At 42.3% G+C, this 14,679-nt stretch overlaps 1 protein-coding gene across 1 annotated transcript in view; it reads right to left on the minus strand.

The window, feature by feature from the left end:
- Positions 1 to 13,961, minus strand: part of LOC147906333 (uncharacterized) — a 98,250-nt gene extending 84,289 nt beyond the window's left edge. The window contains exons 1-5 of the mRNA XM_087378116.1: positions 13,683 to 13,961; positions 13,466 to 13,608; positions 12,946 to 12,984; positions 876 to 968; positions 608 to 724 (exon numbers count right to left, since the gene is read on the minus strand). Of these exons, the coding sequence (XP_087234242.1) occupies positions 608 to 724; positions 876 to 968; positions 12,946 to 12,984; positions 13,466 to 13,608; positions 13,683 to 13,782 (492 nt within the window). The 5' untranslated portion in view covers positions 13,783 to 13,961. The remainder of the gene's footprint in view (positions 1 to 607; positions 725 to 875; positions 969 to 12,945; positions 12,985 to 13,465; positions 13,609 to 13,682) is intronic.
- Positions 13,962 to 14,679: the final 718 nt, after the last annotated feature.

The following is a 14,679-nucleotide window of genomic DNA, read 5'->3' on the forward strand; positions in this document are numbered from 1 at the left end:
CAGCCCTCTCACTTGATCTTGTAGGAACAAATATGTTCATGGTATACAATAATGGTGTCCAGAGGGGTCTGTGTCACAGTAATATGGTAGACAGGATTCTCCTTGAGACAAAAGCTGCGTGGCATCATTGAGATGCAAGCAGAGCCTTACGAGGCAAGCTTATCCTTCAAGGGTTGCCTCCAAGCATGCCTTAGAAACATTTATGACAGCACGATCTTCTTCAGAAATTCCAATCAATGCCACATGGAAGCTTGAGGAGGAAAAAATACAACTTGGCACAGATAATATTTTTGACCTTCCAAAGTACGCAATCAGGTTATAACTACAGTGCATTATTTGAGCAATGATCTGGAAACAACCCTCAGATTAGATAAAAGGGCTAAAGAACAAAAAAGTGCAATACATAATCTTGATTGGCATTCTTGGCGATTCAGTTAGTCTTACAGCTATTTAAGCTCATACCAGATTATTGCATAAAATGGATGGATTATGCTGGTTCAGTCGCAGCCTTTGTCAAAATGCAAATTTACAGAGGTAATAATCCATATAATCAAATATTCCACGAGCAAGCGCTCAGCAAAATATTATTTGCACGAGTAGCACTTACCGTCCAGATTTCTTTGTAAGTCAGATGTGTACTATCTAGTTCAAATATTTTGCCATAGTTTATTCGAGAGACCATGAACACCCACAAATTTATCCCCCAAAGCCACACCATCATGGCCTGCACATGATAACACATTAAGGTCATGTTCAATAGTGGCACAAACCGTCAAATTCCAATGTTTTTATTGTTTGCCCTGTCAATTGCAATTGGTAGCCCAACGGTTTGTTACTTTAATATAAAGTAATGCTGGTGAGCTGGTATTACAGACCACTAAAAAAAGTGGGTTATAGTACAGAAACGTCTCATATAAAAGGTTGTTGCGAAGTTGCACATCCATCCTCAGCACAGAGTCCACTGCTACCTGCAGGAAAACATGCATTGGGTATTATATCTACTGTTTCCAAGAACACCTGCAGAATGTTATTGACAAGTAAAGGCATCTTTCAAAAAAATTGGAAATATCAACCAAATGAGATAAGTATATAACGATATACATAATGTTGACACCGTTCAAAACCATCACAACACATTCTAGAATGTGGGAATTCCTGTACTGTTATGCTTGTCTTTCCATGGCCACATTAAAGTTGCCAAAACTGCATTCACTAATAAAGCATAAAGGAGGCGTGGCCAAGACATACACTATATTCAGGCAGAAACATACACAGTGGAAGTGAACTGGCTCACGAGTTCTAAATGGCATCTTGTACCCACTAGTATATTCTGCAGCTTAAAGTGCCCATCAAACTCAGGAAACTCCACCCCTTAGTACCTTTTTTGGGACGCAAGGGAAGTCAGAAAGTTAGGCATTCTTTCCAAACATTATTCTCTATATGGGTCGCCCAGTCCTGCCTAATAAATGTTCAGAATACCATAGGGATTGAACAAAGCTGCTGGTCGATGCCTAGAATGGCTGGAGGGAAATTAGTTAAAACACTGCTCTCTATCGCTTGATAAGTTATCCAGAGAATATACGCTTGCCCTCCTCATTCTTAGGCAGCTGCATTGCATATAGGCATTGTGCTTATGACAGGCATGAGTTCAAGAAGCTTTAAGTTGCATCATAAGAAGGGAGAAGCCTGAAGGGTGCAACCTTCCTACTGCAAGCAGTCTAGACTCTAAAGCCTAACTCAGTTCACAGGGGAAAGATACATCATTTCACATTAGAACATAGGGTGGAACAACACTTTGGAAATAAAATCACTTGTTGTGAGAAGACCCATAGCATGCTTTTTTTAAATATGAACCCTTGCATCTGTCAACATCAATGGAACATGTACCCATGGGAAAAAGCATCTGATTTTCTCAATCTCATAAAGCAAGGAGTTAACATTATAACCTCGTATATACAGGCATAAGCTCACATATACAGGGAAGTACACCCTCGCTTTAAGTTTTGCACATCTTCCAAAGATCCCCTCCCAGTGCAGAAATGCCCACGTGAGGATAGCTTGCCCTCACTTTTGTTTCAGTGTTTCTTGGAGTACATCTGCGCTCCACTATGTTTGGCGTTTTGACTGGGTCTGTTCTCCCAATCACTTGCCCTCGACACAACCTACAAGATCTTAGCCAAGGCCTTGAGTCTGCATCTCATGCCATTTCTTCCCAACATCGTCCATGATACACAAACACATTTTGTTCAGGCACAAAGCAACCTCGACACCATTTTCACATTTTGGAAGGCCGCTGATTGGACCACCAGAAGTTTCGGCCTCTAGTGATGCTACTTTTGTATCTCGAGAAGACTTACAAGAGGGTGGATTGGACCTTCTTGAAGAATCAGAAGTGTTGCAACCCTTTATGCACGCAGCTCCAACCAAATGCTCCCTCAAGGAAGGCTTTTTCTCTCTCACGATCAGTCCAGAAAAGTTGCCCAGGAGCCTCCTTAGTTGCCAAGGCCTTGGGCTTTTTTTTTTAATCCCACAAAGCAGAATTGGTAGGGATGAGCCTCCTGATTCAACAACAGCAGCTTTAGACTGAGTTTGCAATGACACAGCCATGTCTGTGGACAGCTCATGTGCACTAGCCTAGAGAGGGTATGCCACTTAATAAGTATTGTGTAACCTCAATAGCCAAGGTCGATAGGCATGAGCCAGAAGGTTTCCACATGATGGCATACTCTTCCCAATTGGTCTAGCGTCTACTCACATATGCTACTTTACCAACCGCACTATTACTTCTATTTGGAAAGAGTTACTAACATCACCAACTTCGCATAGTTCCTCAATGCCAACCATTGTCTTGAAACTATATGATCAACAAATGAAACCTTCTTAGGGCCCTCAACTCATTAACCAGGGACATCTGACTCGATGTGTCAACTAGCACATTATACTTAGCTTTACAATATCTCATCTTGATATCAAACTATCGCATGAATTTAGCCCACGTGGCCTTTAAACCTTTTAACTCATGCTGATTGCACGACCTCTTGACATTCTCTTGGTGATTTCAAAGCATGGATAATAGCATAGAGTTCTTTCTCATATGTCCAACAATTTGTTGGGCCAAATACTTTCAAAAGCTATGGGCAATCCCCTTTGAATCGACACAACTCCCACTGATCTATTACTTGCACTAGTTCCGAGTACAAAAGATATGTAGCAAGAGTTAGTTAACACAAAGTATGCTATCAGTTGACCCTTTGGAGTTCTAAACCCAGTTTTAGGTAAGTCATCCATACAGATTCTAGCCTGATACCCAAAATGTAAGTCAATATAAATACAATACTTAGCTCCTTGCAAGTTGCAACTGATCAAAGAGCTCAACAATGTGTAGCATTTGTTACTTACATTTAATTGTCACCTTATTCAAGGCACGACAATATATGCGTAAATGCATAAACTCATTGCAGCAGCATAGGGCAGCAGGAGAACCTGTTTTGGATGTCCAGTGCAGCTAGAACTCACCTCACGCATTCCCCATATTTTGATAGTGTCCTGCAAATTTCACACGTGCCAAACCTGTACGGAAATCATGAAACAAGTACAACTGTACGGATGTACGAAACATATCCAAAGTACATTGTACATATTGTACTGCGTACGGCTGTACGACAATACGGTACCCAATGTACGATGTATGGCGATGCATGTGCGGCTTGTACAATTGTACGGTGTAAGAAGTACGGAACAAGTACAAACAGTGCATGGATGCATGTGCCTGGGTGTACGGATGCATGTACTACACTGTGCGTTGTACAGCTGTACGAAATGCGAGTACAGAGACTAGTACGGTGTGCATATGGACCTATACGACGAGGTACCAATGGTGGCGCAGACTGAACGAGGTACAGCTTGAGTACGGAGCAGAGCCATACGGTTGTACGGCGCAGGTACAAGGGATGTCCGTACAGTCGTATGGACTGTACGAAAAAGGAGGGCAGGGAGAAGATGAAGGTCCGGGGCAGGAAGATGAGTCCAAGCTGGCTCTGATACCACAGAAGGGACGATCACAAAAGAGAGAGAGTGCAGGTATGGAAGTAGTCGCACGATAGTTCAGCCATCACATCAAACTTAGATAATGATAAATCTAAGTACAAGGTACTTGTACCTAGACCTAGGACTAAGTGTCCTAGGTGTCACATTAGACTAAGTGTCCTATGTGGCCTAAAAGGCACTAACACTACAAGTGCCTACATTTATGCCTACAAGGCACATACCATGGCCTATAGGGCATCACTAGAACCACCAGAAGATGGCCTACAACTACCTATCGTACAGCCCGTCAGAATTCCGTACAGTTTTCGTACATCTGTACGGACTTGTACGGCCTATCCCACCCTGCTCAGGCTGCTGCTGCCAGTTGATTACCTGCTCCTGGGTTGCTTTTATGCAGGGTTTTGCTCCCGGACTGCATCTGTACGCTGGTTTTGAGGGCTCTATGTTCCCCTTTCTCTCATCTTGGGTTTCTGGGTCCTATGTACTCTTTTCATCGCCAGAATCTCCCCTCTTTTTCTGAAAAATAGTTCATCTGGGAACTTTTACTGGTTTTTTTCTCCTTTTCTTCTACAGAACTTGTCTTTTCTTTTCTCTAAATCCCTACATCTCTCTTTCCCCTTCTTCTCCTTGCAAATACACTATTATCTTCTTCTCTGTGGGCTGTTTTTTCTTTTTGGAACTGTTTTTTCTCTATTATCACATTACAGGTACCTCTTTTTTGGGTTCCATCCTCTTCCGAAGACATGGCTGAATACTCTTATAAAAAAACTTTTCAAAAGGGTCAATCAGTTCAATGCAAAAAGCAAAAGCAAGCTGAGGGTCAGCATGACCCGGTGCATGATTCTGTTGAAGCACAACTGGTTTATGATGTCATGCATGAAGGATTTACAGACACAAGGAAAGAGTGGAAAGACTCTGTTCCTTCGGTTGGTCTCATGGTTGAAGTGGATGAAATTGTGGATCCAGTTAGAGAATACGCCAAAAATGCAGTTATTTTATTTTCCCCAGGTCAAATGCCACCTGCTGCAGAGGTAGGCAACTGGTTGACCCGCACACTGGTTGGGTCATTTGTTCGAAAGGTACACTATGCAGCCAGAGGTTTTTTTGAGGTCATTATGTTCGATGAGATTCACAAACAAATGCTTTTGGAACATTCGCCCCTCTTTTTCGGGCAGCAAATGGTGCACGTTTTGCCATGGTCTCCCACAAGGGATTTTCAAGCTTTGATCCGACACAGATGTCCGGCAAAGTGGTTTGCCCACCACGGCCTAACGGCAACTCAAATCGATTTTGCATTCTCTAGGATACTGACAATCCCACACCAGAGTTTTATTCAATCACGGTGAACAATGTTGACATGGGAAGTGCTTTTTATAAATTGAAATGGGGATTATTTGCAGGGGCTTGCTTTGAATGTAAAAAATTTGGGCACATGGCTTCGCAGTGCCCAATGAGTCAGCATAAAATGCCTCCTACCACTTTGCCTATTCAGATGCCCACTAGGATGCTCCTCCCTCTATTGGAAATAAAAACAGAGGTAATAGACAGTTTTTTGTGAATCAGGATAAAGGCAAAGCTTTAGTGGTTTCAAATGGGACTGCTTCTTTCCCTTTGCTTCCTGCTACTCAACCCTCAGCAAAAGGACCGAAACCTCCAACTGATGGATGGAAAAGTCCAAGAAAAGTTATTTCTGTTTGATGACCTCCACCCCCTCGCACTTGGAATGGTGCATCTTCTAGTGGAAACTCTCCAGAGGTCAATTCAGGAATTGGGATCACATGGGCTGCAGTGACAGCTAGCAAAACCCTCTTCCCTGAAGAAGAGGTTGCTGCTTTGCTGTCCACTCCTCAGGCGGATGTTTCTTCTCAGGGAAGAGGCCCTGACCCTGAGGTAGAAATGCAGGATTGACATCCTGAAGGTTGCTGCTGTACATAGCTGTTTTTCTCCTATAAATATCTATAAATATGACTGCTCATGTCAAATGCTTTACACTCAATGTTCAGGGGATGTGTGACAGTAGAAAATGGAAATCTGTGTGGCTGTATATCAATAGATTTCAGCCTGACATAGAGGCATTACAAGAACACAATCAACATGTCTATGCAGGAAAGACAGGTCATTACTATGGATATGATATCTTCTATGCTAGGGAGCACTCTTTCTCAAGTGTAGTCTTTCTGATTAAGCATGAGCTTCAGCCAGTTATTGCTTTAAATGACAATCAAGGCAGATGGATTATTCTTCAATGCATCATTCAAGGCGAGGTGTTTGAATTTGCTTCTGTCTATGCACCTCAATCTTCTCGGGATAGAACTACAATTTGGGATGCCATGCAACGATATCCATGGAGATATCATGCCTTTATATGTGGGGATTTCAATAATGCTCCGCAACAGGTAACAATACATCAAGAAATAATCATATGTTAACCCTTGAAAGGCATGCATGGTCTCAATTACTGATGCATCTTCATTTGGTTGATCTTTGGAAGGAATTGCAGCCTTTGTCACCAGGATACACTTTCCAACATAATGCCCTTTCTTCTTATCAGGCACGTTTGGATCGCTGGTATAGTGTAGCTCCACAACAAAATGATGATTTTACATGCAAAATGTGAATTGACTATGCCTTTGTAAATTCAAATCATGCACCTTTATGGTTGAGGTTATCCTTTTATGATATGCCAGATGTTATCCTTTTATGATATGCCAGATGATAGACTGTCTCAAAGGCGACATCTGATTGTGAACAATAGCTATTTGCAGCATGTTGTTTTCAAGGCCATGATTACTGAAGCATCTCGCTCTCTGTCTTCTCAGAGCCACTTTGATATTGATAATGCATGGGATTCTTTTGTTTCCAAAATGCAAGTTGTAATTAGAGGTTATGGCAAGTCTTACATGAAGACACTGAGGGAAACTGTTGCTCAGGCCAAATTGACTTGTCAAGACCTCACTAAACTCAATCATCTTCGTCCATTGTCCTTGCATGAGCAAACAACACTATGCCAAGGTAGACATTGTCTTCAAATCAATGATCACAAGAAACTGGCTAAATAGGAGACTAGAGCAAGACAAAGAGCTTTTACAGATAAAGGCTGCTCTTCCAAACAATTTTTTAAAAGCTTGCATCAGAAGAGATTAAAAACAAACATTTGCAGGGTGCTTCTGCCTAATGGTTCATGGACTACATCACGGTCACAGCTTGCTTCTGTTTGTGTACATCATTTCTCTCAGCAGTTTGGTTCTGCAGATCCTCCCTCGCAGTAGGTTTTGTCTGCAAGAAACTTACTTTTACAGCATGTTTCTCCTATTGTTTCCACTACTCAAGCTTTGGAATTTGAGGAACCCTTTACTGAGAGGGAATTCTCAGATGCAATCAAATCCAGTGGTAGATGGAAATCTCCAGGATGGGATGGTCTTACCGTTGAGTTTTTCTAGAATATTGGCCTCTTTTGAAGCATGCATTGCTGCATATGGTGAACTCTGCTTGGCAAAATGAAAATGCCAGACACATGGAAGAGACGTCTTGTTAAACTCCTTCCAAAAAAGCAAATTTGTGAATCTTTGGCTGATTGGAGACCTATCACGCTTATGCCAGTCATTTACAAAGTTACTACCAAAATGATTGTTGATCGGCTAAAAGATTATTTACATGATGGGTTGGATCCCACGCAATATGGTTTTGTTCCTCGTAGGCATATCACGGATAACATTGCTAATGCTTATGTTGGAATCGAATATGCCTAATATATGCAGCAGGATGTTTTGCGATTGCAAGTTGATATTGCCAAAGCTTTTGATACTGTTAAGTGGGATTTTATTTCATCAACTATGCAGGCCTTGGGATTTGGCCCAAAAATGCAGCAAGTTATCAATTGGTTATATCAAGATAGTAAAGCTGCCTACATACTTTCAGGGGATATTTCTACAACCTGGACTCTTGGTTGTTCTGTTCAGCAAGGATGTCCCCTCAGTGCTTTACTTTTTGCCATAGCCATTCATCCAATGCTTCAATATATGGACCACCTTTTGGATACTAGCATGTTGCATGGATTGGAAATTCTTGGTAGCCGTAGCATGATCGCCCAAGCATATGCTGATGATTCTTTCTTTACCCCAAAAAATACTCGGAGCGATCTCTCCACGATTATGCAAGCTCTTTCTACATATGGTTTGGCTGCTGGTCTTCGTGTCAATTTCCAGAAATCAAAATTATTGCTGTTGCATGCTAAAGACTGGCATAGTCTTTTGTGGCCTGGAGAAATTGTTCCAAATTCTCAACTGATTCGACGTCTTGGCTATCCTCTAGGTTGGGGGCTCACTCGTTCTCAACAAACTGATTGGGTGCTCACAAAGTTAAGGGCGAAACTTGAATATTGGAAGCTTGCAACTTGGCCATTACATGTTCGTTTGCGAATAACGCAATCCATTTTGATAGCATACATACAATTCTCTCTGCCTCTCATCATGTTCAATAAGGCAGATCTAGTTTCCTTTATGTCTGCTATCATGGAGATTTTCTGGTGTTCAAAAAATGGCAAGAAAAGTCTCAGATTACTCTCTATGCATCATCTCTGCTCTCCAAAGATGCACGGGGGTCTGCACATACTCAATAATCAAATGCATATACTTGCTCACAGAGGGAAAATGATGTTGCAGTTCATGCAAGGGGATCATCAGCCTTGGGCTTTCATGATCCGCTCTCTTTTGTTGCATATTGATACTTCTGCTTTTGGGCATTGGCAGCCTACACAGTGGGATTTCCTATTTGGCTCTATTCAAGGCAAGATCAGAGGCTGCCCTTTTGTCTCTCGTTTGCTTCTTGATTGGAAGCATATTTTATCCCACTTGGAATGGAATGGCAAAGATTCTTTGTCGGGAAATTCCTTGAGGGCTGAGAATATTTATTGGTCCAAAGTATTCCATCCTCCTTTGGCTATACAAGAACCCACGCGTTCTTATTTTCTATCTTTCAAAGGCATTTCTTCTGTGGCGGATGTACTTCGGGATGATGGCACTCTTTTATGTTTTTCTATGGCTGCTAGCAAATATGATTTTAGAGCTCATTACCGTCCTTTATGGCATCAAATTTCAGAAATGCTTAGACCATTCTTTCCGGTACCTCGTTTGGAACTTCAAAATAGGCTTGAGGATTGGACTCTACATTCTTCTTCCTCTTCAGCCCGTCCTTTGAAGCTCTCACATATCACAGTGCCTTCTCTGTATAAAGTGTTATTACTTCCGCCTTGGATTTCTAACAAAGCAAATTCTGTTTGGTACATGTATCACCCACTAAAGTGGCGGAGAAAGAGGCTGTGTCTCCTTTGGCATTATAAAGTCCCTCTTCGACAACAGCTTTTCCTTTAGCGAGTCCTACTTTGCATTTTTCCATCTACGCAGTTACTCGCGCATAGACATATTGCTCCGGCAGCTTGCCACAGAAGTCTACATTCTGCTGAATCTGTGCTTCACATCTTTTGGCACTGTCCACACACTTGTGATTTCCTCGCTCTCATCCGACAGGGGCTTCGAGCGAGATTTCCTACTGTTACTTTTGGCAGGTTCTTCTGGTTGTTTGGTTTTCATCCAGCTAGACAAGGTTTTTGTTTGGGTGCGCTACTGGGCACTGTGGACTCTATGGATGGACAGAAATCATGGAGTTTTTGGTGATCCTACTTTTCCATCTTTTCTTTTTTTCAAACGATCTCTGCAGCAATCTTTCTATGATTGCTTTTAGACTCATTTGATTGATCATGATGTATATACAACTTATACTGAGATTTTCAGTTGAGTAGTAGTTACTCCACTTTTGAAGTGACTATGAATGTAATTATTTTACAGCAATAAAATATTTCTTCTCACAAAAGAAAGTGTGTGTGTACCTTCAAATCATAGAGTCTTTGGTAATCCCATTTTCCCCTATACTCTTTCTTCAGGCACTCTTTGCAGCGATCTTTTTTTGATTGCTTGCAAACAGGGACTTTTGATCATGATGTATATTTGTCATATCTTGACATCTTCTCTTGATGTACTTGAGCACATATACCTGGATGAATCCAGGAACATTCCCAAACTCATCCTCTAAAAACACAACATAGTGCAGTTTCAATCTCATGATAGTCACTCACAAGGTTGAAAACCATAAACTCCATCATGCATAGCAGGGACTAGCTACTATGACATCCCCACTGACGTCATCAGCGCCCAACAGTGGGTGTAGACCATAGTATAAAAATATGCTCTCACACATACAAATCCACACACCCACACATACTTGAGCATCCATTTATACAAAGTCTTCGTACTGAGTTTCTGTCGACACTCCGGAGGTGAAGGGCAGACTCAGCCATGACGAAGGCTAGCACTAAAGGAGAAGGCTAATCAAAGGTAGTCCAAAATCTCTTCATTCAAGCTACAACTGCTTGTGAAGTCTATAAACGTTTTCATTTTAGTCTCTCCCCAACGAGCATCTAAATCTAAATCTAGCTGATAGGGCAATGCACCATTTAAGATAGAAAGAATTATCACAATACCAGCAGGCCGCAACTTGGATGAAAACTTCACAAGGTGAAATTTGCATGTCCGCTAATACGGCAGAAGCATATACCTAGATGAATCCAAGAACATTCCCAAACTCATCCTCTAAAAACACAACATAGTGCAGTTTCAATCTCCTGCTTTGAGATTGTGACTCTGTAATATAAAAGCAAAATCTTTTCACCCCCAAAAAAAAAATATGTGTGTACCTTCATTTCACTAAAAAAGTGAGTCTATACCTTCATAAGACTAGAATATATCCAATCTTACAAATTACATTATTTATAACAGAAGCAAAAGAACACCTATTGCATCTTGATCAGCTATAGGTTGGACTCCAAGGGAGATACCAGCTTTATGATGTGATGGAAGGGGATGATCATCAGTAAAAAGGTCAACTTCTAGGAGCTGCTTTGACCGTTTAGAGCAGTGGACTGAGGAAGTCAACAACACAGGGTAATTTCATTCAAACAGAGATACTCTTGAGACAACATCCTCCCCTCCGAGGCTTCAATCTTCACGAGACTTCTTATGAAGGTAGCGGCACTACCTCAACAATTAAGGCTACAAAACTTGCGGATAATAGATTGCTGAAGGACAAAACATCTGCTTTTGACCTCCTAGAATTGTCAGAATCTGCTCTTATGCCTCCTACCTCCTCCTCTCTTGAGAGAGTGAGAGAGAGAGGGGGCGCGGGGGGGGGGGGAGTCGAGGGGGCGGCAAGGGAGAGGGGGATTAGGAGATGACAATTTTTGCATCAAGTTCATGAAGGAATCTGTTGAGTGAGCAAAGCAATGCTATTTGCCGAATACATGCTGACTGGGAACTTATATATGTATGTGTATAATTTGGAAGCTCTTCTGACAATCTCGCGTCTTAACTATCAATCATGCACTGCATGTGGTAAGGATTTCCTTTGTCGATGCATCTCTATGATTATTTGTCAATATTCTAGAGATGAATCCTTGAAATGTTTGGAGAGCGTTCTGGACTTCTCAAATTCCCTACATGCTCACAAAGAGGCTTATTGAGAGATATCCTTTATTACAAGTGGAACTATGTTGCTAGGCGCCTTGTAGTCTAAGCCTCTAAATTGTCATTTGGATTGAAGCTAAGCGGGGGTATATGTTGGGGCAACTTCCAAGATTGTTACCGATGTTTGGTTGTATGTGGCACGATGCTTGAGAACTGGATTAAAGCTATCACTCATTTGTGTGGCATGTTGCTCTAGTGCTATTATGAGTGTTCCTCATAGTGACCATCCCAACCTTGGAATATCTCTGAATTCTTGGCCAATTAGGTGTAGCTTCACATTCAAATGTGTGAATTGTTTTTCGGATAAAAAATTGTGTGAATTGTGGCATCCCACTGTGTGTGCACAGAGCTCTGAAACAACCTGATGTAATGAGACACTGTCTAACTCTTCCTTGAAAATTTTTGCTCCCCTCCATTCTCGCTATGGATCTAGTTTCACATGAGGGTTTTTGTTATCTGCTCATGGCGGATGTTCATTGGGTAGCCCTTGATGTTCCATCCTGATGTAGCCTTCATTTCCCGGTATCTTTTCCAAAATTTAAGGGACTAGGCTTTAATATCCCTTTCGGTTGATCTGCGTCGGGGCCAGATTCTCTTGTACCCCACAAGTTAATCGTATGACTCTTGGAAGGGAGTTCAGCCCATGTCTCTCCTGCCAAAAATAGCAACAGTTCCTTCTATCTCCGGCATATTTCGACAGCAAAGATTCTGACACAAAATTCTCCGGCCAGACCCTGCATGGCTCTGCCGGTGGGAGTGTATTTCCACTACTTCTGCCAATAAAGCTTGTAATCAAAGGCAGCACCCCCATCTGCAGGATCTTCTTGATGATGCAGATAAAGACGCCACATTAAAGAGCTCCTTCAGAGATGAGGATCCCAGATTTTTTCTTCAAATTGTCTGGGAGCCATTCCAACAGCACCTAGGGAACCCATGGACCTGATCTTCTTAACAAGATGACTGAAACCTCCACCCCCTCAGACTCTACCTTGCAGTGGATGTTCAAGTATCATTTTCGTCTTGCTCTGTAGTACCTTTTCAGCAGAAACCTACGCTTTCCCACCTTGATATATCGTCGCTGCCGTAGGTCTGGCCTTTCCAGATGCTAATACTGCCATCCCAAGTGGGCGTTGGGGGATTTGGATAGATCCACCAGTTACTTACATGGCGAGAGATCCGATTCTCAATGCTCTACTTGAACAGTGTTTGGGAATGAACAAATTTACGAATTCAAAACGTTCTAAGTGCACGAGTCCGTCTATACGCATGATGCAGGAATTGACTCGATCCTTTCTAAATGTATCATCACAAAGACAGCTCTCACCTTGCAGCAGAGTAGAAGCCACAAGAGGAACAGCGGACCCTGCAAAATAGAGTTCAACGGGCAATTAATACCCATTGTGCATAAAATGCAAAACAATGGTATTAAGACTGCTTATCGAGCTATGTTCAAACAATCGCCCTCACTCGGGACATCTAAAGAAGTTCAGTCTACTGGTCGTGCGCGCCCTATCTACTTTGCATTTTACTTTTCCTCGTAGATCATGCGTGAATGTGAAAACATCAGGGAAGCGACAGCTATTAAATCTGTCCCGCTTTATCCAGTTTACGCACTGTAATTTTGAGCAAGTGAAAACCGGGCGCATATAATTTGAGCAACTTTTGCGCTCCATTGCGACAGACATTCGCAACCAATGCGACTAAATCCAATAGGTTGACGAGATCCAACCCATATGTGCAGCAGGCAGGTGCGAACGTCGTCATTGGTTGTTTGTATACCAAAAGTAATACGATTGGGAGAAGATTCCCACAGCGGTTGTGGAGTGAAAAGAAGAGGAAAAAACCTGTACGCGGGTCCATAGTCTTCTGAAAAAGGAACCAGACGCAGAAGGAACTGAAGCAGCCAGCTTGGGAGAGCCCCCGACCTTCATTAAGGCAGGATCGCCAGGCACGGCCAATTTTTCATGCGAATTGATCGATGTGTCACCTGATCGGACAAAAGTGAGAAGGAAGCGGATGCAAGGAAGAGAGGGTGAGGGATACAAAATGCAGGAAGGTTACCGGGGTCTAGAAAGGCAGCACGGCTGCTGGATCGTCGGAGGAGGGAACTATCCAGAGTGAATGCGAGGGGGGGAGGAGGAGGAGGAGGAGGAGAGGGCATAGATGGGTGAGGGTGGTAAGGAGGGCTTCATGAGATGGAGGTGATGATGCAAGGCATGAAAAAAGCTGTGTGTGTGTGTGTTTTTGAGAAAATGAGAGCCGATTTGTGCACGTTCACCTTCTTGGCAACACGACGCACGCTTCCTTTGCCTTCTCCTCCTAATCAATCATATCATATATTATATGATGTGTCTATGTACATTTTGGCCATCTTCACCAAACCAAGATCTCTCCCCCATAACCAAGCTAAGAGTCTAGGATTTTTTTTTTCTCGCCTCCGCTCATGTTTTTCCTGGTCAAGCTCTGTGTTAGAAACTACTTTAGTGGTTAATTCTTTGTTGGTTGTTAATTGGCATTAAAGGCTGCCTTTTTGGTACTACCTCAACTGCTCTTCCTTTCATGAAAGCAGGTTTTGCCACCTTGTTTTGACTTAGATCTAGCACACTCTTAACCATATCGTGGTTTTTTACATGTCGAGGGATCGAGTAGGTAAGACTTTGCCTCTAATGATTTACCATTAGGACCCGGCCTTTCATACACGATATATACTTCCCTAACCATTCTTTAGTGTAATCTAAGGTGTACTATGGATGTACTCTTCCCCTTATTCAACATAACCAATTGGATTTGGAAAGGCTATTGTCAACCTCGACCTGCATATCAAACTTTCATGCAAATGAGGCACACTCTTCAAAGAAAGGGGACATTAACCCCATCATTGTCACCAATATCATTCACATGCACCTTGCATAAGCCACAAGGTGAGGACAAAGGACAACCACCCACTCCCATTATAAACCCTCTACACATGGGGGTTTGGTATTAATTAAGCATCAACCACACACACAGCTGCTCATGTGGCTACCACCACATATGGCTGCATAGGTATACATACCCT

The sequence above is a fragment of the Dipteris shenzhenensis genome, chromosome 1 (assembly GCF_047967505.1).
Source record: "Dipteris shenzhenensis isolate YYH24624 ecotype China chromosome 1, Dip_SZ_1.0, whole genome shotgun sequence".
Lineage (NCBI taxonomy): Eukaryota > Viridiplantae > Streptophyta > Polypodiopsida > Gleicheniales > Dipteridaceae > Dipteris > Dipteris shenzhenensis.